This window comes from Anabrus simplex, chromosome 1 (assembly GCF_040414725.1).
Source record: "Anabrus simplex isolate iqAnaSimp1 chromosome 1, ASM4041472v1, whole genome shotgun sequence".
In the NCBI taxonomy this organism is placed as follows: Eukaryota; Metazoa; Arthropoda; class Insecta; order Orthoptera; family Tettigoniidae; genus Anabrus; species Anabrus simplex.
Genome location: NC_090265.1, coordinates 1,089,557,486 through 1,089,580,438, shown reverse-complemented (window position 1 = coordinate 1,089,580,438; position 22,953 = coordinate 1,089,557,486). Strand labels below are relative to the sequence as shown.

Sequence of the window (22,953 nt, the reverse complement as noted above, 5' to 3'; positions counted from 1 at the left end):
TAATATTATCGGGATCTATTGTATCTGGAAGGATATCATTAAGTGACCAAAGGTTAGAGAGCGGCGTGTTAGGCACAAATTTAAACATCAGAGAAGCTGGAGTGAACTTATGGGACTCATGAACTGCCGAATTCAAAGCAAAGGCCAACCATTGCAGAGACGTATCCCACCTGAAATGATCTTCATGATGAAATGCGATGAGAGCCGATCTATGATTACGATTGACCCGCTCAGCCAGAGATAGTTGAGGATAATACGGCGAAGTAGTTACATGTGAAATGGACAGATCAAAACAGAATTTACGGAAGAGGTTGGAGGTAAAGGCTTTAGCATTATCAGAAACTATATATTGACAAGGACCAAAAGAAGCAAATATAGTATTTAAACAAGAAATAGTGGACTGAGCGGTTGCCAGCTTAGTCGGAAATAACCAGGAAAATCTCGTGAAACCATCTACACAGACAAGAATGAATTTGTTGGCGTTCCCCTTTGATTGGGGGAAAGGTTCGACGTAGTCTAGGTAGAGGAGTTCCATGGGGCGTGACGCTTGGTGAGATGATAATAGACCTAGCTTGGTGGACTAGGTGGGTTTACTAAGCAAACAAGATTTACAAGCTTACCAATTCACGAATTTTACCGTCAATACCTTTCCAAATAAACATCTCTCGGATCTTTTCCCGAGTTTTGAAGATGCCTAAATGCCCCCCTAAATACATGAAGATCATAGGTACAAGAACAGCTGGAACCACAACTTTCATCTTCTGATCATGCCTCGACTGGCAACACAAAACCCCGTTCCTCAATACATAAGGCACGACATATTCCCCAGAAGAAAGGGTTTCCATAATAGGGGCCAGCACAGGATCTTCACGTTGACATTTTTCAATATCCCTAAACGACATGGGGGCATAAGTTAGAATGGCATTTACACTCGAAGGTATGGGCGCGGGAAGAGAAGAACTATCTTCTTGTTCAGTGGTCTCCCCATCACGAGAAAACATGCGGCTTAGGCCGACCGCTCGGACAAAGAACCCATCATTTGTATGATTAACATATGGTATAATTTAGTGTTCTTAGAAATGTACGTGCAGGGCTATTTGAAATAAACCTATTATAATACGTGTACACATTCATTTACCACCGATCTGCCTTTAGTCTGTCGCCCTGGTGGCAGATTCCCTGTCAAATGTTTACCCAGTCTATACTCAGCCATCATCATAAAAAATAAAACGCATTGTAAACAGTGCTGATGGCTTGATACACTTACAAACGTTAAAAACAGTCTATATTAGCACACATTAAAACAGGTTAATTGAAAACCGGTTTTACGGAATCTTACTTCCATCATCAGTGAATAGTCAAAGTTAAAATGTATTTTAATTAAAATATTAAAATTAAAAATAATTTACAATTGTAATTAAAATACATTTTAATTATTATTCAGTGATGGAACTAACATTCCGAAAACCGGTTATGAATTAAAATATGTTAATGTGTGCTGATATAGCCTGTTTCTAATTTTAGTAAGACCGAGCTCGATAGCTGCAGTCGCTTAAGTGCGGCCAGTATCCAGTATTCGAGAGATAGCAGGTTCGAACCCCACTATCGGCAGCCCTGAAAATGGTTTTCCGTGGTTTCCCATTTTCACACCAGGCAAATGTTGGGGCTGTACCTTAATTAAGGCCTCGGCCGCTTCCTTCCCACTCCTAGCCCTTTCCTGTCCCATCGTCGCCATAAGACCTATCTGTGTCGGTGCGACGTAAAGCAACTAGCAAAAAAAAATAATTAATAAGTGTAGCTTATTCTTAGATAACTTCAGTTCAAAGCGTCTATCATCATACGAATTACAAATATTGCTACACTCAAAGCAATTAAAATTCGAACTTTTTATGTGGCGTTGACATGTTCCTTATTCTTGAAATGTGCTTAATTTAACAAAGTCCAGGAAGTAAATAATTATACCGCAAGCAAATAGCTGTTGCTTAACTACCGTTTAATTGTTACGTTTTGTATGTGACACCCACTTCCGGAGGTTTACTCAGCCTACACTAAAAATACGTACCATGTTAATTGCTGGGGACCAAGGTGGCCGGGCTTAGAGTTAACCACTCTACCCCATCAAGTGCTGAGGTTACGGATAGTAGAAGCCATTACCTTCCACCCTTCCAAGCGTCTTCATGGCATGTACGGATAGAACTGCTTTTTTTTTCATGAGACGCCGTGGTGTTAGAGATCACTTGTCACTCAGATACCTACTTTTAACGTGCCAGGAATCAAATTCGGTAGTGCCACATTTAAACACTCTCATATCCTACCGACCTTTGTTAGTTGGCTCGACTCACTTCCCCTGGTAGAAACTTCGACGGTATTCCCTGTTTGTCGTAATTGGTGATTGAAAGAGGAAATCGTCCACTGACTCTCGATTTGGAAGTGTAAGTTGACGGTCAAGAACAACGACTTACGCGCGAAATGAGTAGCCTCGTCACTAGTGAAGGCTACCGCAGCCAAACACAAGAACGCTGAATTTTCTCTAACACCATTAGAATTACGAAGAAAATGCATATTAAATTTCTTATAGAAAATGTAATTTCAAGGCCACTTTGAGCAGTTCATTTTTCGATAAGAGCAATCGTTTATCCGTTATTTAATGTATGTAGAGCAAAAATTGCCCAGGTTTGGGACATACCCCTGTGAAATCCCCCACTAATTCGAAAAATGAAAATCAAAACTATATTGCTTGACTGGGAATTTCAACCTATACACTTACGGAATTTCAAGTCAATCTCTCCAGTAGTTTCGAACCTATCCGGACAAAAACAAACAAACAAACAAACAAACAAACAAACAAACAAACAAACAAATATACACCGTATTTTTTTTATCAATAGTATAAATAGAATGGTCGAAGGAGTTGTGCGCAGGATAGTCCAATACATATATATATTTACGATATTTTCCGTGGTTTCCCATTTTCACACCAGGCAAAAGCTGGGGCTGTACCTTAATTAAGGCCACGGCTACTTCCTTCCCATTCCTAGGCCTTTCTTGTCCCATCGTCGCCATAAGACCTGTATATGTCAGTGCGACGTTAAGCAACTAGCAAAAAAAATTTACGAAATCTATCTTGCTATTGCTCTGGACAACTTGGCTCAGTCCGGTGATATTTGAAGGTGCTTAAATACATCAGCCTCGTGTCGGTAGATCTACCGACACGTGAAAGAACTCCTGTGAAACAAAATTCCGTCACTTCGGCGTCTCCAAAAACCGTAACGGCAGTAGTCTACTTAATCGGACGTAAAAACCAAAACCATTACTGTTCGTTTTTACGAGAATTCCTTGTCATTACCCTCATATGTGTTAGCTCTAGTGAAATATCCAGCGGTCACTTATGTATTGTTCCTATACAGCAGTGACAACCAGACTGGATTCACGACCTTGAAATATTATAACATGAAGCAACCGTCACTTAGCGTTCGGACTACTTGTCTATAATTCGTCGTTGTAGGCCAGTCTAGCTCGAGCAGTCGAGGAGAGAGGTTGCGTAGCGAAGTGCGTGCTGTAAACATGGTTGGCATTGAACAGTACCGGGCCGCTATTGGGAAATGGCAGGCAAGGCAGAAGAAGGAGGTCAGGAATGGATTGGTGACGGACGGATTGAAAATGAGTGAAGCGGTGCTGGTGGTGACAGTGATAGCAGTGTTACTGGTTATTGGGGGGGTGGAAGTGAACCCAGGCCCAAATACCAGTGGAAAATTTAGCGCAGAGGATTTGGCCGCACTCAGGGTGGTTGTAAGTGAAGTGATGCAGGAAAAGTGTCAATGGGATAAGGTGCAGGAAATAAAGGACATGATGGAGGAGCAGAGAAGGGAGATAGGGAACATGAAGAAATGGCTTGAAACGAAGACAGAGGAATCGAGCAGGAGAGTGGTCAATAACGAGAAAGAAATCGAGTTATTGAGAGGGGAAGTGAAGCATCTGAAAGACGAGGTGATGAAGATGAAGAAAGAAGCGGAGGGGTACAGGCAGGAGAGATTGAAAAAAGCCATATTTTTATATGGAATTGAGGAAGGGGCGAGAGAGAGCAAGATTGAGCTGATATTTAAGGTGGTGGAAGCTATACGTGATGTTATGAAGGTAAACTTTAGTGAGGTAGACATTGATGATGTAGAGAGAGTTGGTAGAATCAAAGGTCGGAGGCCAATTAGGGTTACATTGTTCTCAACCCTAATGGCAGATTCTGTGTTAAGAAACAGCAAGAATTTACAAGGGCGGAAAATAGGGGTGAAAGGAGACATGGGAAGAGAAGGAAGTGAAAACGCGAAGATCTTGAATAGGCACCTTTGGAGAGCGAGGAACCAGGGGCTAAAGGCCCGAATAAGAGGTCTGAGGTTGGAGGTGACGAACGGGCGATGGGTCAGAGTTCATTCAGTTTCTAAGCTAAAGGAAATGGACGAAAACGAGAGGGTTGAGAGTGGTGAGAGGTCAAGGCAAGATGGGAAGAAGAAAGAAGAAAAGAAGAGGAGGAGGGACGTGGCAGGAGAGCAAGGCATCTCGGAAGAGAATGGGCAGTGCAGCCGGGAGACAGAAGACCAAGATAGTGAAGTGGACGGTGAGAGTGGACCGCAAGAAACTGGGAGAGGAGAGTGTAGTGGTGCAGTGAGTAAGAAAGGACAAAGGGAGATGGATTCAGAAGTCCAAAATAGTGAGGGGGAGAGTGGGGGTGAGCAGCAAGAAGAGGTGAGTGCAGGGTGCAGTGGTGTAGCGAAAAAGAAAGGTCAAGAGGTGACAGATCGACAAGAAGGTAAAAAACTTATGAGTAAAGTCAGGAGTAAGAGCTTAAAAGACATATGGGGAAAAGTACGTAAAGGGATGGAGGATACAGAGGGAGAGAGGTCGATAAATACTAGAAGTAAGAATAGAGTGGGAGACCTAGAAGGGAGGGAGGGAAAGTTATAACAATTTTGGAAGATAGGATGTGTGAATATTGAAGGAGTAAGGAGCAAATTAGGAAACAAGAAAGTTAGGGAAGTAATTGAAAGTTTCGATGTTGTGGCACTCTTAGAGACGTGGTTGGAAACAGGGAGGGAGATTACATGGAAGGGGTTTGAGATAAAATATAAATATAGAAGAAAAGAGAGGAATAAGGGACGAGCACCAGGAGGGATGATAGTTCTAATTAGGGAAGAAATTAGTGAAAGAGTAGAGGATATAGAGACCGATATGATGGAAACCATATGGCTGAGATTGAATTTGGGAGAGAGAGAGGGACGGAGGAAGAAAATAAATCTAGCTTTTGTTTACTGTCATCCTAGTAATTCAGAATATGCAAATAAATATTTTTTTGAAGAGTTATTGGTGGATATTGGTAGGATAAGGGGAATGTATCCAGGGGAGGAGGATATGTTGTTATTTGGGGATTGGAACGCGAGAATAGGAGAACAGAGCCCAATTTATAGTAGGGAGGATGGAATGTGTTTGTTAGAAAGCAGAAGGAGTGAGGACAAAATTACAAATAGTTATGGAGAGAAGCTCCTAGAGATGTGTGCTGTGGGAAACTTGTATATTCTGAATGGGTGGATAGAGGGTGACAGGACGGGGAAATTGACATATGTTACGGAGAAAGGGGGTAGTGTGATAGATATGGTTCTGAGCTCGGAAGGGATGATTGAGGAAGTTGTAAGTATGGAAATAGGAGATTGGATTGAGTCACACCATTTCCCGGTGAGGGTTATGCTGAAAAGAGAGGTAGAGAAGCGTACAATGAAGGAAAATGAGACAAAGGATAAACGAGGGAGGGGTTATAATAAGTACAAATGGACAGAGAAGGTAGGCCGGGATTGGAATAGGGTAGTAAAGGAGGAGTTACATCTTCTGAAATATGGGTGGGAAGGGGCGTTAGAAGAGAATGATACTGATAAAGCCTTGGAATTGTTGATACATCCAATAAAGATGATAGCGCAGAAGGTGAAAGCTAGAAAAGGAAATAAGAAAGAGGGAGAAGAATGGTTTAATAGGGAGTGTGAAGGATTGCGGAGGAGGGTGATGGACGCTTTAGGAGAATATAGAAGGAAAGGTGGAAGCCAAGAAAGGGAGTTTTTCTGTAGATTGAGGAAGGAGTATAAAAAGAAAATTTCTGAGACAAAAAAGACGTGGTTAGAGGAACAAATGGAAGCCATAAATAATGACTGCAAGACTAACAATTTTGAGAGAGTCTGGGATAAGATTAATAGAATTATTAAGGGTGGAAGGAATATGGAGAGAACGAGTATTGAGGAAGTGCAATGGGTCAGGCACTTCGAGGAATTACTAGGAAAAAAGGGGGGTGATAGATGGAGAGGTTCGGGAGAAGAAGTAATTTGGAGTAATAGGGGAGTGGCAATTTATGACTTGGATAAAGAAATCACAAGAGAGGAAATCCGGGGAGTGATAAGTAGAGCCAGAGCGAAGTCGGCCGGGGGGTGTAATGGTATAAATAATAAGTTTTGGAAGGAAATTAGTAAAAATGAGATAATGATAGAGGGCATGGTGAAACTATTCAATAGGATATTCGAGGGAGGAAATTACCCTAGGGAATGGGAAACAGGAATTATATGCCCTATATACAAGGGAAAGGGTAGTAGGAACGATGTGAACAGTTATAGGGGTATATCTCTGTTGGATTCTCTGAGTAAAATATATACGGGGGTGCTAGCGAACAGAATAAGTGGGTGGGCGGAAGAAAATGGAATTTTGACAGATTACCAAGGGGGATTTAGGAAAAAGAAAAGAACAGTGGATAATATAATGATAGTAAAGACTATTTTAGAAAAGTATAAGAATATGAATAGAAGACGGTTTATGTAGCAGCAATAGATTTTGAGAAAGCTTTTGATAAGGTAAATAGAGAGGCCCTACGAGAGAAATTAGGTAGGCTAGGGATTTCAGAGAAGATGTTGAGGGCAGTGGAAGGAATATACAGGGACGTCAGGTTTTGTGTAAAATTGGGAGAAGAGAGAATGAGTGGACCATTGGAGTCCAAGGTGGGTTTAAAACAAGGTTGCAAGTTATCGCCCATACTGTTTATTTTATTTATAAACGATATTTTAGAGGGGTTTGGGGCAGGAAATTGGGCTGTACCGGTAATTAATGGTTTGGAAGTGCCAGGACTGATATTTGCGGATGATGTGTTATTGATGACGTTAACTTCAGGGGCGATGAATAGGGCCTTAGAGTCAGTGATGCTATTTGCGAGGAAATGGGGATTGAAAATTAATGGAAATAAGTCTAAAATATTGATAGTACAGGTGAACAAAAGAAGAAAGATGGAAGGGAATTGGGTAATACAGGGAGAAAGATTGGAACAGGTAAGGAAGCTGGAATATCTAGGAGTTATTTTTAATGATAAAGGAACTTGGAGTGACCAGATCAAAAGAATGAAATATAGAGGCTTGGCAGCCTTAGCCTCAGTCAGAAATTTGCTACTCAAGTTCCCGGGGATCAGTTATAAAACACTGAGACTCGTGTTCAGGTCGGTAATAGTGGGGAGGGTATTATACGGAGCAGAAGTTTGGGGGCTGGATGAAAAAAGAGAGGAACTAAGAAAGATTGTTAGTAGTTTTGCTAAGTTAGTGATGGGCTTACCGAGGTGTACAGCAAATGTAGGGGCGGAATTAATGTGTGGGGAGGATTTGGAATCAGAGGGTGTGAAAAGAATAGTTAGATATTGGATGAATTTAAAAAGACAGGAAGGTGGGAGAGTTTTACAGGCTGCATATGTACAGCAATTTAAGAGCATGTATAAGGGTGGATGGTTAGAAAAATTAAAAGGATATTTAGAGAGGATAGGATTAGGGCACCTGTGGGGGGAGGTTTGGTCAAAGACAGAAGTGAGAGGGATGAAAATACTAGAAAGGAGAATTAGGGATATCCATAGGCAGAAATTATTGGGGGAAAGCAGACTAAGAAATTCGCTGATTGTTTTGACGAAAATAGAGGAGATAGCAGGGTTGAATATTAGATACGTTGATAGGTCAAATCGATATGGGATGATGTGGTGGCTTTTAGGTCTGTCAAGGAATAAGGGCTGGTTACAGGGCAGGGATAAGACAAGGTGTGTACTTTGTGGAGATGTGAATGATGAGTTTCACTTGCTAAGAGACTGTGAGGGAACGAGGGGGTTAAGACATAGATTATTGAGTGCCGAGAATCGGGAAGTACTGGGGAGAGGGGATGAGAACGCAATACTGAGATGGATTCTTAAACAATGGGAAAAAGGGGGTGAATTGAACAGGTATTTTTGTGCGACAAAAAAGGCCTGCGAGAGTAAAATGAAGGAGAGTGAGTTAGAGGGTGGGCAGGGGAATAGGGGGGTAGAATAGTTATCTGTATAAGGGAAGGAGATAGTAGGTTAAAATTTTAATGGTTTAGTGTATATAGGGACTGAGTATTTAGTTAGGGGAGTTGGGTAAGAGGACAGGATGGCATGGTCTGTTTGTTTTATGATATGTCAGTAATTGTTATTCATTGTAATTTTATTAGGCTAGGATGGTAACTATTTGTGAAGACTGAAATATGGTAAATAATTTGTGAAGGCTGAGACGTGGTAAGGGTGAAGTGATATATTTATTGTGATATTTGGAGTTGACGCTGATTGGTAAGTCTTACGATATGTCAGTAATTGTTATTCACTGTAAATTTATTAGGTTATGATGGTAATTATTTGTGAAGGCCGAAATGTGGCAATGGTGAAGTGGTATATTTATTGTTGATGTATATAAGAGAGAGGATAGCATGATAGTGTGGTATGAGATTGAGAGGTGGTATATGAAGCGATGTGTTGGTATTGAAGGGTAGCTGTATTAGCTTTTGGTTGGGTAGGAGGTTTATTTAATGCTAACTAAGTGAGTGTTAAGAGGGACAAGAGTTTTGGATGGTAGAGATTGGAATGTGGTGTTGGTGAAGAGATGGTATATGAGTGTTTGGTATTTTAAGGTGAAGATGGCCTGGTATCTAGATACGATTAAGGTAAGATGTGTCATATTGCTGAAATGAGGTGTTGGAGAAGTGGTGGTATAAAATGGTCGCAGTTATTGAGGACTATGGTTGAAATATGGTGAGAAGCGGTGTTAAGCGGTGTTATTTTGTAAATCTGAGATGTTGTAAATTTAGATTTAGTGGTGTATTGTGGAAGGTATATGAGGTGGATCTGGAATGGAAATTGTGGATAAGAGGTGGTATCTGAATCCGGGAGTTGGTATGTAGATGGTTTATTTATTGCTGAATTAGTTTAGATTTATCGAAAAAAAAAATGTGGTGTGGGAGAAGTGTTGGTATAGGCGAAGATGGTTTGGTAATGAGATGGTTTAATTTATTGCTGAAACTTTTGGAGTTGGAGAGATGATTGTATTAAGTGCGGGTTGGTAAATGTAGTGTATGATGGATTGAAGGGCAATTGCGGAATGTTGGTTGTTATGGTTTGGACAGAGAGTAAGTTAGAGGACAATGAAGATGACGTATGTGCTGAATCCACAAGGACACGGAATGAGTGGTGGTTGCGATAGCAAATGTAATGCTGAGCATGGCTTGGGTTTTAAAATGAGATCAAGCATGGCTAAATAATGGTCAAGTTGCAACATGAGAGGTAGTAATGCATTGAAATAAAAGTGGTATTTAAGGTAAGTGTGGAGGGAGACCAGTGTTGAAATTTGATTGTAAGTTATTATGATTTTCTGCTGGGTTAGGATTGTGTTATTTATTGTTGTGAACGTGGAGGACTTTTGTTTGTGTTATGGCTGGTTAGAATGTAAGTGCTGACTGTCGATGTTTTGGTATTGATCGGGAGTAGGTCAGGGAAAAGGAATGTGACGAAAGTTGCTGTAGACATAAGGACAAGTGATGAGTTTGCTGGATCCTCGAGCCGAGGACTGCTACAGAATTGTTATCATTTTTGTTATTATTTATTCCTATTATCTCTATTATCATTATTTTATTTTTATGTATTATATTATTATTATCATTATTTTATTATTATTTTTATTATTATTATTTTTTTATTATAATTATTAATATTGTGTCTTATTGCTTTGTGAACATGTAATGGGGCGGAAAGCCTGTTTGTTCATAAATAAATACTAATACTAATACTATAATTCGTTGTATGTTCTAATGTCAACAACACACCTCATTAAATATCGCCCGGAATCTTTTCACGTCTTATTACGAAATGGCAGTGTCAGCGCTTGACGTCATGAACCAAACATGGTTATCGCTACCGTACAGCAAGGTCTGTTTAGTCACAAAGCAATGTAGGAATCTGCGGACCTTCTTCCTCCCTAGAGTACTCAGTACGTCACAACATGAAGCTGTATCCATTCATAATTCACTCTTGGATTTGACTTCTCTCATTGTGTAGTCGAGTGCATGAAATTTTCCCGATATAAAAAGTGATTTATGTTGGTAATAGACTGTCACAACGTTTCTGCAAAGAGATGGCCGGTAGAGAATTCTGGGTAAGAAAGTGTTCCAGTCGTATTTACTACTACATGACACTCAGTCAGCTAGAATTCAAAGTAGGACCATTTCATAAAAAATAATTCCTGCGAGAAAACGTTCCGACGTACGGCATGTCATGAGCGCTGGGCTGAGTAGCTCCGATGGTACAGAACTGGCCTCCTGAGCTCAAGCTGCTGGGTTCAATGATAGCTCAGTCGGTGGTATTTCAAGGTGCTCAAATACATCAGCCTCGTGTTGGTAAATAATTCCTGTGGGCCAAATTCTGGCATCTCGGCATGTACGGAAACCGTGCAAGTAATATGTGGAACGTTAAACCAGTAACATTATTAACACCTTTAGCTACTTAAGCAACATTAAAAAAATAACATTATTCCGAGCGAGTGCAGTGTGTCAGTTATTTGCTAGTAAAGATTCAATTGGCACACAGGGAGAACACAATCTGCAAGCATCATCTAAAAATATTAGACACAACAAAATTATTTGTTAATAAAGCATTATAATTGTATATTTTTATTTTTGCATGCCAGGTTAATTAATGGGAGTTGCGAACATAAAATCTCGAGCCAGACCAGTGACTCAATTATTAGAAATACATTTGTGGTATAACTTATCTCTCTAACCGTACGGTTCTTGTTTAGAAAATCCTTTTTTAACCAATAGAAGTTAATATATTGTTATATACGCTTTTTGTCATTTCTTTCCGTTCTCGGCGTTTGTAGTGAATGGTTCCGCTACCACTTTTCGTACACACTATACTATGGAAGGAGACATAACTAGGTCATCACCTATACAACACAGAGAATCTTACCTCCAGTGAATTGAAGATCAAAGGCACAGATATATCAATGGATCCATCCTTGTATTGCAGAGTAGCTTCGCCATCCCTCTTGAGATGAGACAAGTATTCTAGTCTTCCATTTTCGAACCCCAAATCTACTGGATACTGTATTCCGAGCAGGTCAGTCTGAAAGTGAAACAAGATTGAAATGGCACACAGGTAGAATATAATTTGCAAGTGTTCTCTACAAAGTGATAACAGACACTACTGCAATGTTATTATCCAGTAAAGAGTAGCCTGCTTGGCAGCCATGATCGTTAAGGCATCAGTTGTATGGTCTGACACTCTGGTTAGCTAGTTCGAGTCCCGTTAGTGGAATAAACTGCCGCCTTCTGAATGTGAGGTGAGATGGTGTACTAGATTACTTAATTGTTTACCGTTAGGCTGAGTTCAGTTCGAAATCTCTCCGCAGTATTCATATGGAGTGAGAGCATATGATGCTATAGATGGTGATTCGTCCGTCGGATGGAGACGTTAAGCCTTGAGCAGACACCTTGGTGATATTTGGCAAGACTAGGTTAAGTGCCGACACTGGGTCTCATCCTCTCTCTTAATCATTATCATCACCACACAGCCAGATGCGCATGTCAGCCGTGGGCGTCATCCAGAAAGACATGCATCAGTACTGCTCCGAGGCCACAATAATCAACCAGTCAACCCACTAAGATGTTATTTGAGAGCAGTTAGGAAAAAGACTACTTCCAAATACTGTGTATTTTGAATTCGGCATGTCAGGATAGTTACAGGGAGGTAGCTCTGTAACATTTACTTGTTACTAAAACTATTGGTCTTGAACAAAATATGTTTATAACTGTGGACATTCAGCGAACGTGAATGTGAATGACGTTACTTTCTAGGTATGTGTGTTTTTAGAATAGTGGTGACAGGAGAGGTTTACAATCTTAACTCATGAAATAAACAGAGTTATAGGATACAATAATAATAATAATAATAATAATAATAATAATAATAATAATAATAATAATAATAATAATAATAATAATAATAATAATCATCATCATCATATCATCATCATCATCTCACAAGCCGCTGAGATCAGCGTAGGAGCTTAACTTCTGGATTTCTTTGATAAGCGTAGAATAGAATCTCATTGAACATTAGGAAGGAAATATCACCTGAAAAATCACTTGGAATGGTGGTATTCTTCAACGTCCTATGAAAATCAAAATACTGAGCAAGTTGGCCATATGGTCCGGATCATGTACTCATGAAATGGCATTCAGGAGATGGTGGATTGGAAGCCCGCTGTCGGCAGCCCTGATGATGGCTTTCCATGGTTTCCTATTTTCTCACCTTGCAAATGCTGATTATACGAACGTTGGACAGTTTTCCATGGTTCCACATTTTCACATGATGCAAATGTCAGATATGCGCGAAAATAATGGCCATGGCCTTTACCCTTCCAGTTTTGTCCTACTTTCTCACCGACATCAAAGGCGTTACTTGGTAGAGATCGTTATTTAGCTGTACTCTTACATTTAGCGGATGGAAGGTACCAACCCCACCGTTGCAGGCCAAAATATAGTTTTCCGTGGTTTCCCACTTTGTCGTCAGGGAAAATATCGAGCTATACCTCTAATCATTTCAGGAGCCACTTCACACCTGTCCTAATCCATGTACATCTTAGCGTCATCGGAATTCGAGGCAGGTTAAATTATTCCCTAAGGAAAAAATGATACTGGGTGGCTCCAAAGATTTTGGAATTAATTGGGATAATCTAAATTGAGTTTTATAATAGTACGGCCGTAACTATAGGGTTGGAGGCGTTCTGAAGTGGTGTCATTCTGACAGCCTGCCTCCAACAGGACTATGCACGATTTCTAAGGCTGAGGTAATTTTATTCGAACGAACGCAGAATGCTCCAGCCAAGAATTGCATCATAGTGTGTCCTTCAGAAATCAACTACGTCGGTAAAGACCGAACCCATGAACTCTTGATAATTTATAATGCTGACCACATTAATTAACGATGTTTTAGAGAGACGCCATATCATGTAAATAAGAATGATCTAGTTCCATATCGTTCAATGCCCCCGACAGTCTTCCGTTATACCCAGTTTGAAGAAAAATTTCGCGGAATTCTACATTGAATATAATATTTCATGTAAACATCGCAAGACTGTGCAGCACTCACTCATGTAAACAATAATAGAATAAACCCTTGACAATACTCTCCCCGAGGTTGCACACAATCTTTGCTCATATGAGCAAAGATGAGCACAGATTTTGAGCGCCTCACCGCTCCAGAAGGTAACGAACAACAAGCAGATCGACAGAGTGACTGGCATTATATGTATTAAATAGCATTCCTAGAGTGTGGCTCTGCCGTGACCCACGCGCTCAGCGAACGTTTCACCTTTGTTATACTGTCAGATTTTCTATTATGGACACTCGAGTTTAGGCGTTAATTACGAATGAACCGACAGGTCTATTGCAAGATGAGTTATACCAATATTTTCCTTGTTTGATTCTGCATTGGAGCGTATACGACAAATTGTTCTTTGAAGTTCATTAATTATTGTTTATTTGTTGTTTTAGTAAATATCGTACGGGTATTTTTGCTTCTTCTCTAGGAACCGCTCACTTAAAGATATATACATGGTAAACTACTTCTCTGATGGTAATGAAATTTTTATATGTTATAGCCACATGCATTCGTAGTGTAATACTCAACTACCTTAGAAAAAAAGTTCTTATTACCTAAAGCAAATTTTTCTCAGCCCAGGACAAGCGAACAACAGAAAACTTGGGTTTGTTTTGAAGCACTCAGCCGTGCTTATCAGAAACTATAACCACTGTAAACCGTACAGTGTGATACTGAATTTATGAAGAGTAATATTGATGGGAAGTTGTGTGAGCGCTGGAGCTAGTAGATCTGCAGGTGATAGCGGAACGTAATATTTTGCACGTGCCACTCTTCTGTGCTGTAGCTTTCGTCGGGATTCTCGTTGACCGCTTCGTAACTTTCCCTGTAAGGTATGATAAGAATTTTAAAAGCGATACCGTACCGCGTATATCTACAAATTTTGTGGCCATCCTCTGTTATGTACGAGTTTTCAACTGTCTTGTATAGATTCATGCGTTTTGGGATAATTAACCGAGTTTATTACTATGATCATAATCAAATATCTATTGTACTATACGTATATTAAAGGAAACAATGGGTATTTCAAGAATATTACTCCACGGATGATGACAAATAGTACTTACAAAAGCGAAGCTGAGTTTAGTATCCGGCATCTTCATTGGATCGTAGCCACCTTTCACCAAAGCATCTTGTAGATTTGGGACTAAGCGGTCGAAGTAATCATTAATGTTGGCTTTCTTGTGACCGTCACTGCAAAATATCAACTTAAAAAACAGATCAGATGTAAGGCTTTTGAGGCGTTTGCTCTATTAACCAGCGTTTCGTCTGACACTAGACTCACCAGAGTGGGATTTATCAGACCCTACCTGACACTAGTCTGACACTAGACTCACCAGAGTGGGATGTGTCAGACCCTACCCCAGTGACGCTGGGGTGTATGCGGGTGAACTTATCAGAAGCCCTACATAAGAGGCACAGTCTGTTAACCAAGTACATAACATCAGGTGATGACATGCCATATTATGTAGCTGCCATATCTGTAATTCTTAGAGAACATCTACTGTCATTGCGATCGTTGTCTAAAGCGAAAGAGCGAAAAATATGACTAACCACAGGACGTGAATATAGATCATTAGATCATTAATTGGCACAATGCTTCGGCCATCACAGAGAAAACACTCAGTTCTTTTATGTTAAATTTGTTCAGTGGAATGACTTATTTAAGGTCTGCTATTTCTTGAGAGGTCCAGTCTTCAACGTTTTCACCTTCAGGTTACATATTATGAACATTATTCTTAGTAAAATTTGTATTGGAAATAGGTTCGTAGTTTCCACACACTGAGTGAAAATTCAGCTATTTATTTGAGGAACGGAGTGGAGTGAATGTCAATGTCAATGTCTTGAATGTCAATGTTATATTATCTACATGATTTCATGAAAATGAAAATCCACGGTCTGTTTCCAGTCATTCGATCGGGTCAGGAATGGAATGAATGAAGCCCCATCTAGCGGCGAGGATACGAAATGTGCCGGGTGCCAAAGCCTGGGGCACTCCACTGGGGCAACGATAAATGACTGACAGATGAAATGAAATGTTAATGGAGAGTGTTGCTGGAATGAAATATGACAGGGAAAATCGGAGTACCCGGAGAAAAACCTGTCCTGCCTTCGCTTTGTCCAGCACAAATCTCACGTGGAGCGGCCGGGATTTGAACCACGCTATTCAGCGGTGAGAGGCCGACACGCTGCCGCGTGAGCCACGGGGGCTTTATCGACATGATTTCATACACTTTATATTTTATACTGTGTAACTTCTCTACTGGAACCGTAAAACGTATCACGTTACTTTATCTAACTTTATTACAGTGTTATTGGTTTTACGTCCCTCTAACTACAACAATTTTATAGTTTTCGTTGACATCAAGGTGCCGGAATTTTGTCCCACAGATTTTGTTTTATGTATCACTAAATCTCCCGACACAAGGCTGACGTATTTGAGCACCTTCAAATACAACCGGACTAAGCCAGGATCGAACCTGCCAAGCTGGGCTCAGAATGTCACTATTCTACCACCTGAAATATTCAGCCCGGCAACTGACTTTATTTAGCAGTCGTTGTTGATATGAAGATATTCAAATTAGAAAACATGCCATTCTTGTTGGATACTAGATTATCGCGTGTTTTACCTATTTTATTTCAGTTTATCTTCGCTTAGCAATTCCGAACGTCTGCATGCCTCTGTTGATCAATTTTTACTAAGAAAGTCAATCATTAAAAGTAGTCTACCACGAACAATGTTTACAGGAAATCAACACTTATTACTGCTTTTGCGGTGTAATCTTTTAACAGGACAGTAATACTCCCTGAACCGAGTGTGTTGGGTTCGCAGTAAAAGTCGTACAGCAGTAAGCTTGCATTCGGGAGATTTGGACTCGAATCCTACCTTAAGCAGCATTGAGCATGGTTCTACGCGTTTACGTTTCCACACTCACTTTAATCAGAAGTAGAATTCTGGCCTTTGTATCCCAAGATCGTGGGTTCGAACCTGGCATATATAGAAGCTTTTTGTAAGTCAGGAAAAAGTCAGCATGTAAATTATTTCCTAGTGTCACAATATTTGTTTATCTGGCAAAGTGAATTAAAAATTCAATCATATGTCCTTCAACTGAGCTCTCATTATTACTGTATTATTATTATTATTATTATTATTATTATTATTATTATTATTATTATTATTATTATTATTATTATTATTATTATTATCCTACAGACTCTCAATAGACATGTAACTTCTTACTTGGAGTTATCTCGCCTCTCTACATTTGAGCACTGCGCCGTCCACAGCAGGAGGCTGACTGCTAAAAAGGCCAGTATGAAGTTCTCCATGGTGACTACCTTGCTACTACGTACTGACCTAGGCACTAACTTCTATTTATTACCCTGCATCGAACGCACCTTGCGTACCACAAGTTCATGTGCGGCAAACAGAACTTGTGGAAAATGTACACAGTAGTATTCATCCTCTTTGTCGTAGCCACACTTTTCTTGTTCACATCTGCGACGCTGTGTATTCAGTTTGTCAGCAAATTGATACTCTCATTTCCACACAGTAGTTGGTGCCATTACCAGCATTATCTGTAAGAAATAGAGGTTTGTATCTGTCTACTTTCCGATCCTGTTCAGCAAGTACAGACCATTTTTTCATTCTACTGATGCATTTCTTTGTTTACTTTTCGTGGTAGTTAGGTTCTACCAGACGTATAATAGAGTTTAGAGAGAATGTGGTAATACAAACACAACTGAAAAGCGTTCCACGATGAAATATTTACTTAGACAAGAGCAAATTCAGCCTCGTGGCTCAGGCGGCAGTGCGCCGGCCTCTTTCCAGTGGGTTCCATGGTTCAAATCCCGGTCACTTCATATGAGATTTGTGCTGGACAAAACGGATGCGTGACAGGTTTTACTCTGGGTACTCCGGTTTTCCCTGCCATCTTTCATTCCAGCAACATTCTCCAAGATCATTTCATTCCATCTGTCAGTCATTAACCATTGTCCCTGAGGAGTGCAGCTTCGGCGGTCGGCACAATTCCTTTCCTTGCCGCTAGACGGGGGATAGATTCATTCCATTTCTGACTCAGTCGAATGCCTGGAAACAGGCTGTGGATTTTCACAAGACCAGGTCCATCTTTGAGAATATAGCCTACAGTGTTTCACAATGCATTATGTCTCCTGTACTGGCTAAAAGATGTTACTACTACCTCGTGCTTTGCTAGTATAGAAGGGACTGAGCTGTAAGTAATGCCAGTAATGCTTTTCTATATGCTATACAGAGCATTTACTGGTTGACGAACCACAGTGGTTTCTGACCTTGGCACAAACTGCGGAAGGTCAGTTATCATTCGTTCGTCACTCTTTCCCATCTAAACCTGAATAATAGTCAGTGGCGTACAGCAGCGCATTTCCAGTTGTAAAATCGTTATGGCAAATTGAAACGCTACGAAATCAGCAATGAACATTGTAGAAATATTCATAAAAATATCAGCTGCTAAACACGTAAAATAAAGATTATTAGCAGGTAAAGCAATTTGCCTATTTTTGCTTTTATTTGTGCGAGCAATTATATCACAGATGAAGTATGACAAGTAGGAAGGGAGACTCTTTTCACTAACTGTGATGTGCTGTCGTAGCTAAAAATCGATTTAACTGAAATAAATCCAGTTTTTTAGAAAAATAATTCGAAACATAAAAGGAAATATGATTAAAAATAAAATCTTATTAACGTACTTTGTTTGTTGACGTTTAGATCAATCAATCAATCAATCAATCAATCAATCAATCAATCAATCAATCAATCAATCAATCAATCAATCAATCAATCAATCAATCAATCAATCAATCAATCAATCAATCAATCAATCAATCAATCAATCAATCAATCAATCAATCAATCAATCAATCAATCAATCAATCAATCAATCAATCAATCAATCAATCACTACTAATCTGCATTTAGGGCAGTCGCACAGGCGGCAGATTCCCTACCAATTTTTACGTAGTCTTTTCTACGTGTTTTCAAAGAACTTCGACATTTATCGAACATTTCACTTAATAATTTATTCAAATCCCGCACTCAAAATAAATATTTGCCCTTATGTAACATTTAAACCGTAATCTGTACTTGTCTAAGAAGCAGCAACCACGACTGTACTCATTGTGCGTTTTTCCACCATGTACCGGTTGGTCCAGAACTACGTGTCTTTCATGGCTTTGTGGGTTACTTATCAGTGGTTTGGGGTTACGATGCAGTCAGCCTCTATGATGAATTGCGCAAAGTGTAGCTTGCAGGATAAGTTAGTGTACACGTATCTGTGTAACTGGTAGACTGATATGTACTATCACTCCTCATTTGTCTCATACGCCTCTTCATTGAACTCAGGCTGTGTTATAGGTCCAATCAGGCATCGGTCTGAAAACTCATCAAACAAAACAAACACCGAAGTAGATCTTTGAAGCAAATGATATTCCAAAATTAAATTATTTCCTACTGGCAAAAATGATAATGATCCTTTCTTTCCTTTCCTCAGGCTCATGAGTACGATTATCAATAATACCATATGAATGGATGAAAACCATAACGGTATAAGTGACATTTAAAAAAAATGAGTTAAATGCAGGATGTAACTCTGGGAGGATATATCCTTTCACCAGCAAAGAGGTACAAGTGATAGCGGTAATATTCTGCGCTCTAGTGATGGGTGGTATAACTACAAATAACATGCTTTATATGAGTGTTTAAATGCCTTTTTCTCTGAATGACCAAAGTGCTACTTATACCGTTATGGTTTTCATCCATTCATATGTGTTATACATAATAATAATAATAATGCTATTATCTTTACGTCCCACTAACTACTTTTTGACGGTTTTCGGAGACACCGACGTGCCGGAATTTTGTCCACAGGATTTCTCTTTGCGTGCCAGTAAATCTACCGACACGAGGCTCACATATTTGAGCACCTCTAAATACCACAGGACTGATCGAACCTTCCAAGTTGGGGTCAGAAGTCTAGCGCCTCAACCGTCTGAGCCACTCAGCCAGGCTATTTATGTTATATAACCACGTATTTCTGACCAAGATCTTTAAAGATATTGACATGGTTGCTCATTAAGAATTTAACAGCTCCTTCACATCTGGCAGCACTGGTGGAATAGACATCACCGCCTTCAGCGAAAAAACAAGTCGTGGGTATCCTATTATCCGCTCACATTTTCCTCAGAATTCGACTTGCTAGTCGTCACTCGGTAGCAGTCTTTCAACATCATATGCGGAGCTTGCAATATTGAAATGTGACATAAACTTACACCTCCCCGACATCCCGTGGGTTTTACTACAAAGCTTTCCCTCTTACCATTCTTTCCATACTGGTGTGTTGTGTTCTGGTATTAATTGCTGGTTTTCTGTAGTTGATTTGAAGTAATTCACTGAATTGAAAAATCATTATGGCTGAAGCGACACCAAACACATCACATGTACCTGGTGAGCTCTGGACTCATCCTCAGAAACATCACAACTGTGAGAGCGAAGGCAGAAATATAATGATCAACCCTGGCATTAAGTCCGACAGAGTAGATAGCTCTACGTCCGGTCACCTTTCACCTCTCTGGTTAACCTGATACTCATTTTAGTACAGGCTGAGCGAACCAAAAGGCTTTGTGCCTTTCCAGAAGTTGAAATTCGTTTCTAAATGTTTTGACTTCCTGAGACGGAACTGAACGCATGACCTTCAGAGTGTATGGAGCACGTCTTTACCACCTCTGAACTATAGCCCCTATCTCGGGTAATTGAGTATGCTATCCCGTGTTAATAACTTAACTTCCATAACTGACCGATCAAAGTCGTTTCATATTTTATATATTCTGTAAGAGGTGGGTATACAGGGTGTGTCAGAACTACCTTCTTCTTGTTCTTCTTTATCTGTTTATCCTCCAGGGTAGGTTTTTCCCTCGGACTCAGCGAGGGATCCCACCTCAACCGCCTCAAGGCTAGTGTCCTGGAGCTTCAGACTTTGGGTCGGGGATACAACTGGGGAGGAGGACCAGTACCTCACCCAGGCGTCCTCACCTGCTACGCTGAACAAGGGCCATTCGGGGGATGGGAAGATTGTAAGGGATAGACAAGGAGGAGGGAGGGAAGCGGACATGTCCTTAAGTTAGGTACCATCCCGGCATTTGCCTGGAGGAGAAGTGGGAAACCACGGAAAACCACTTCCAGGATGGCTGAGGTGGGAATCGAACCCACCTCTACTCAGTTGACCTCCCGAGGCTGAGCGGTCCCTGTCCCAGCCCTCGTGCCACTTTTCAAATTTCGTGGCAGAGCGGGGAATCGAACTCGGGCCTTCGGTGGTGGCAGCCAATCACACTAACTACTATACCATAGAGGTGGACGTATCTGAACTATACCGACAAATCAAGAATACTCTTCGTGTTATGTTGGTGCCATCGAATTGGCAGAGACAAATTTTCTTTTGCCGGTCTGAGTGGCTCAGACGGTTAAGGCGCTGGCCTTCTAACCCCAACTTGGCAGTTTCGATCCTGGCTCAGTCCAGTGGTATTTGAAGGTGGTCAAATACGACAGCCTCGTGTCGGTAGATTTACTGGCACGTAAAAGAACTCCTGCGGGACTAAATTCCGGCACCTCGGCGTCTCCGAAGACCTTAAAAAAGTAGTTAGTGGGATGTAAAACAAATAACATTATTATTATTATTTAAAATTTTCTTTTCGAGAAAAATAAGGCTACTTTTTTACTTCCGCACGCGCGATTCAAATTGTCGATCTACCGTACTTTCTATGCCAGAGAGCAAGCCGCTGCGTGTGCTCTGTGTCAGAGGAGGGAAGAGAAGGGAGCGGAAGTGGAAAGTGGGAGATAGATGTAATGCTCGGTGCGAATGCACAAGTTTCTAGTTCGGTGCATGTAGTCGCTCTTTCGGCCCCAGTAGGCAGTGTACAATTAGTTCTGTACAAACTGAATACTATGTGAAGGCCGTAGAAAGAGAGGATGAACTTGTACCAAGAATACTGGCAGCTTTCCAGGTCGTTCGCGGCACACCACATATCCTGAACAGAGTCCAAATGTCACTGCTACACTGTTGTGAACTGTGAATCGAAGTAGGAGGGGGCGTACTGTGATCAAACCATTGGGCGTATTGTTTCCTTTCATTCAAAACGTTGTGAGTGAAGGAATACACAATCGTGGGGCGGCGGCGTTGCATCTTCGAGCATGTTAATTAATGAAGAACGTTACTGCGACTAACAGACGAGAGGAGAGACGATCTGCTGCATTCATGACTGACAATTGGGTCTTAATTACGGTGTTTTCTTGTACTGTGTGTGTGTGTGTGTGTGTGTGTGTGCAGTTACGGCTGTTTAATAAACGAACTACGGATATTACCTGTAATATACAAGGACAATCCTGTGCAGGTCGAACGAGGAGACCTGTGCATTATCTCTGTCTTCATCATACACCCTACATCGCCTCCATTCTTTTCCCTTCCCTGAAGAGCGGCAGCGGCTTGTGGTCTGGCATAGCAAACACAGCGAGTTCATCAGTTTGAATTGGGCACCCGGCAGTAGCGAAGTTACCTCACTTTCTCCGCAAATCCGACTGCACTATCTTTCTTCACATAACACGAAGAGTATCCCTGATCTTTTGTCGGTGTGGTTCCGATACACTCTGTAGAAGCATCATGCTCGTTAAAATCAGAATGGTGTATAGTACAGTGGAAAGTGAGATTGTCATATTGGAAGAAACACTTCGTCTTCGTAAACATAAGATCCAGTATGGAATCAGGAAGCAAACGTTTCCCCATAATTAATTCGCCCTCTCATATCAGACAGTTTGTCATTATTTTAGGGAGTATATATACTGTACCAGGAAAGCCTAGGTCCTGGTCCATAGTTATCAAAAGAAATGTTGTTCCAGCATATAAGATCCGTCCGACGTATGAACATCTAAGTAAAAGAATGTTCCAGTATGTACCAAACTCCACGAGTGCTCTAGGCGGAGTCAAGTGACGTCACCTATCGTTCAAAGCTCACCTCCCCTAGAGATATTTCTCGAAAATATCTTTCTTTTCGCAAGTTTTCAACGCCTGTACCAATTTTAATGGAACAAACGCTAAATTGTAGCGGACGTCATAAAAATTAATCCCTGTAAATTTCAAATTAATCCATCCCATGGTTGCTGAGTTATAATGATTTAAAATCTAACAGAAATTACGCACTCACTGTCACATGGCCGAGAGAAACTACCCCTCCCAGCGCCAGCTATATATGCCACTGGGTCAAGGCTATATCAACATTGCAGGGTGGTGAATTAATTAACATTATTAATAAATTGTTTGAAAAAGGTATAACCATCTATTATTCGCCCTGCGAGTCTATCCTGCTCTGTACCGTCTCCAAAAAACCAACTTCCACTACCTGAGATCCTTCTCATGCCTTACGCCCCGAACTTTTCC

The 22,953-nt window shown here is 40.7% G+C and overlaps 1 protein-coding gene across 1 annotated transcript in view; it reads right to left on the bottom strand.

The window, feature by feature from the left end:
• LOC136876378 (mite allergen Der p 7) overlaps positions 1-16,934 on the bottom strand; it is a 35,900-nt gene extending 18,966 nt beyond the window's left edge. Inside the window, exons 1-3 of the mRNA XM_067150276.2 lie at positions 16,734-16,934; positions 14,560-14,686; positions 11,300-11,455 (exon numbers count right to left, since the gene is read on the bottom strand). Of these exons, the coding sequence (XP_067006377.2) occupies positions 11,300-11,455; positions 14,560-14,686; positions 16,734-16,822 (372 nt within the window). The 5' untranslated portion in view covers positions 16,823-16,934. The remainder of the gene's footprint in view (positions 1-11,299; positions 11,456-14,559; positions 14,687-16,733) is intronic.
• Between the last annotated feature and the right edge of the window lie 6,019 nt (positions 16,935-22,953).